The sequence below is a fragment of the Anneissia japonica genome, unplaced genomic scaffold, assembly GCF_011630105.1.
Source record: "Anneissia japonica isolate Jap-2015-1 unplaced genomic scaffold, ASM1163010v1 scaffold131_len961581_cov171, whole genome shotgun sequence".
Taxonomy (NCBI): domain Eukaryota; kingdom Metazoa; phylum Echinodermata; class Crinoidea; order Comatulida; family Comatulidae; genus Anneissia; species Anneissia japonica.
Genome location: NW_022750285.1, coordinates 398,779 through 402,226, shown reverse-complemented (window position 1 = coordinate 402,226; position 3,448 = coordinate 398,779). Strand labels below are relative to the sequence as shown.

Sequence of the window (3,448 nt, the reverse complement as noted above, 5' to 3'; positions counted from 1 at the left end):
TCGAATCTATTTACAAAAAATCCTAAATTCATGATTCGAGGAAAAAAATGATGTGTTATAGAACTGATTTTTCCAAAAGAGGAACAAGTTGAACTCGGGTACTGTCAGTTAATGAGATACATATTTTGGTGTATTGAAAAACTGGTGGAAAAAGGATGGTTAGGCCCCATATAAGTATTTTTACTCCGGAGCCTGACTTAAATCTAAAAGAAACACAAGTTATTAGAATTTATAGATAAAAGCCTTAATCATACCATAAAATAGTTAAATTCAGTATATTTATATTTTTATATAAAGAGAATGAAACTTTCTCTTTCTGTACCTATTCAAGGAAGTACATGGGCCATTGGCCCTAATATTAAACATAATTTATTGTAACATAATATACTTATTTCTTTTTTCAAACGCAAAGTAGACGTATTTTGCGAAATTATTAATATTATTTTGTATTTGAAAATAATATACAGAGCTTGTTAATAGATGGATATAAGTAAATAAATTTTGAAATATATCTGCTCCTTTGCAAAATAAAGTGAATTTCATCTTCAATAATATTGTTATTGCATATCTTGCAGACAGCAATAACAGCAGAGTCAAAAATTATAGTATATACAGTACAGGTGTAAGAGTATTAAAATTAAGAATTAGCTTAATTTAGTTTGTGTTAATTACAATACGATTTTTATAGTTTAGTTGTTAAATTATAACATTTTTAAAAAATATCAAAAATAAATGAGCTATTCAAAATCATAATTATATGAAATTTTGTCTAATTTGACCTGAAAATGTACTAAATACTTGGTACGTGTGAAAACACTTCCGAAAATAATTTTCAAATTGTTCACGGGTGGGACTCGAACCCACGATTTTCCAATCACTAGCCTGGCATCATACTTTTAGGCCACGGAGCTTGCGTCTGATGACCAGAGTTGAATTTGAGCCCAAGGAAGCAGCGGGTACTGAAACATAAATGGTGGTTGTTAATAGACAATAACTGGCCAGGATTTCGCGTTTGGATAATCAAGTATAATATGTGTAATTGTGCCCAACATGACTTAAAAATGTACTAAATACTTAGTACGTGTGAGAATATTTGCGAAAATAATTTGCAAGTTGTTCTAGGGTGAGACTCGAACACACGATCTCCAGAACACTAGCCTTGCATCATACCTCCAGCTAGACAACCGAACATGCATTTCATCGCCAGGGTTGAATTCGAGCCCAAGTAAACAGCGAGTACTAGTACACTCCAAAATTGCTATTAAATTTAAAAGGTTTTTCAACATTTTTTGTTTGTTTTTGTTTTAGTCCCATTCCAGATACATAAACACAAGTTTGGTTTGCGAAATGCCACAAATACATAATTCTTAAATAAAATAAAGATGATAATTATAAAATAATTAGAATGTGTCATTATAAATTTACAATATCCATAATAAACGAATTCCACACAAATATGTGATATTAGTTTGTAAACACCATACTTAACTTGATTTAATTTGAACGGCTACGTACGTTTAAACAATATACTGAAAATATTATATTCAAATTCTACGACCATTTATATTAAATAGATTTTTGAAGGTCTTCCGACTTCATTTTGTTGTTTTATTAATTTTCTTTTTTTTAGCCCCATTCTAGATACCTAAATAAAATAGTTGGTTTGCGAAATTCCAGTAATATATAATGATTAAATAAAATAAAGTGAAGATGATATTAAGAAAATAATTAGAATGTGTCGTTATAAATTTACAATATCCATAATATACGAATTCTACCAAAACAAATGTGATATTAGTGTGTAAACACCATACCGAACTTTATTTAATTTAAACAGCTACGTACGTTTAGACAAATATACTGAAAACATTATATTCAAATATTTCTACGACCATTTATATTAAATAGATTTTTTGAACAGCTTAACAGTCTAACCACACAAAATCATTCATTATTTCAAAAACTACAAATAAAATGTCTTTGCCTAGAATTGTACAAAGAAAATGTTAGGCATTAACAATAAACAAAACTATACTATAAGTATTATATCTTATTCTAATTACTTTACGACGAAAAATTGTGATTAAACGATGCGTGTGATGATGAGAAGGATGATGATAATGATGATGATGATAATGATATTGCTGATAATAATGTTTTTGAATATGATTATAATGATGCTAAAGTAATTATGATGATGCCTCTTGCAATGATCTTGATAACGATGAGTCTGATTTTATGAATGTGTATACATATGAGCTTCTATTGTAACCAGAAGTGTTAAGAGCCACGTTCCGAATCTTACATATTTTGCAGATGAATCTTGTTTGCAAATAAAATGTGCGACGCTCACTGGGCTTCAAATCCGCCTGCTAAAAATGTTTCATGTGGAATGCTTTCTGGAAATGTATTCAGTGCTTTCGCCTCAGCTATCATACCATTTTCCTCAAGTTTTTTAACGAATGCTTGCTTGACATGTGGGCCTTCAGTAAGTACACCTACCTTCTCCAGTTCAAATATCAAAATCCACTGGTCCTTTAGTTCGGGTACGTACAGGTTATACAAAGAGCCAATGCGTTCCTTGTTTTTTGCGTCCATTACCTTGGCAAATTCAAGCAAATTTCGTCGATAATTAGAAAATTTGGTTATTTTAGTTTCATTGAAGCCTGGAAACGTCGGTATCGATTCTCTAATCTTTGATTCTAAGCCACGTTGGAAACCTAAAAAAACGGTTTCGATGATGATATCAACGTTTGATTGGCTGATAAGCCCACTTCTTCTAAGATGTTCAAAGAGTGAACGTGGCTGATGTTCCTCCGCCATCAGTATCAAAGGAATACTTTTAAATTCGCTAAGTATTACTTTCAACATATTCATGTTTCCATAGAGTTCCCACCACGTGGACACGTCTTCGAGCAATTGATTGAGTTCTGAAGGGGACAAATCTTTAAAAAATATATTGAATAGAGTAAAAATTAATATTTGTTTTTTATATATTAAATTAGAACATAATTATCATACTTCACATAGCCTCAGACATCTCATTAAAAAATATATGTTGTCTCTTCTCTTTAAAATAGTATTTAATAGAGTGAAAGTTAAATGATTGATTATACTGTGTGTATATATATAATAAGTTTAGTCGTTATGAAAAAACCCTCATTATTTGCGACTACAAAAATGTAATTTAACCACGCAAGTTGGTACAGTTTTTTATTTATTTTTTTTTTTATTTATTGTCAATAGCGAATATATCACTATCCTACTTGTAGGTGACAATTAATGATTATGCAAAGGTACTTACCTTAAGTATAATCTATACGAATCCTCTCGAGGTGAGAATCAATAGGCGTTTCCCATCTGACTTGGCGGTATACCAGTTTTTAAAGAAACACTTCCGGCTCATTACCCCTGACCTACAACCTCTTCTTAAAACAAATTAGTCTGG

The 3,448-nt window shown here is 30.7% G+C and overlaps 1 protein-coding gene across 2 annotated transcripts in view; it reads right to left on the bottom strand.

Annotated features, from left to right (window-relative positions):
- LOC117121303 overlaps nucleotides 1-3,448 on the bottom strand; it is a 20,379-nt gene continuing 16,931 nt past the window's right edge. The window contains exons 5-6 of one of the 2 annotated variants that reach the window (XM_033266446.1): nucleotides 2,306-2,945; nucleotides 1-959 (exon numbers count right to left, since the gene is read on the bottom strand). In XM_033266446.1, the coding sequence (XP_033122337.1) occupies nucleotides 2,350-2,945 (596 nt within the window). In that variant the 3' untranslated portion in view covers nucleotides 1-959; nucleotides 2,306-2,349. Of the gene's footprint in view, nucleotides 2,946-3,448 lie in introns of both variants that reach the window. The other variant, XM_033266445.1, reaches the window with a different exon arrangement.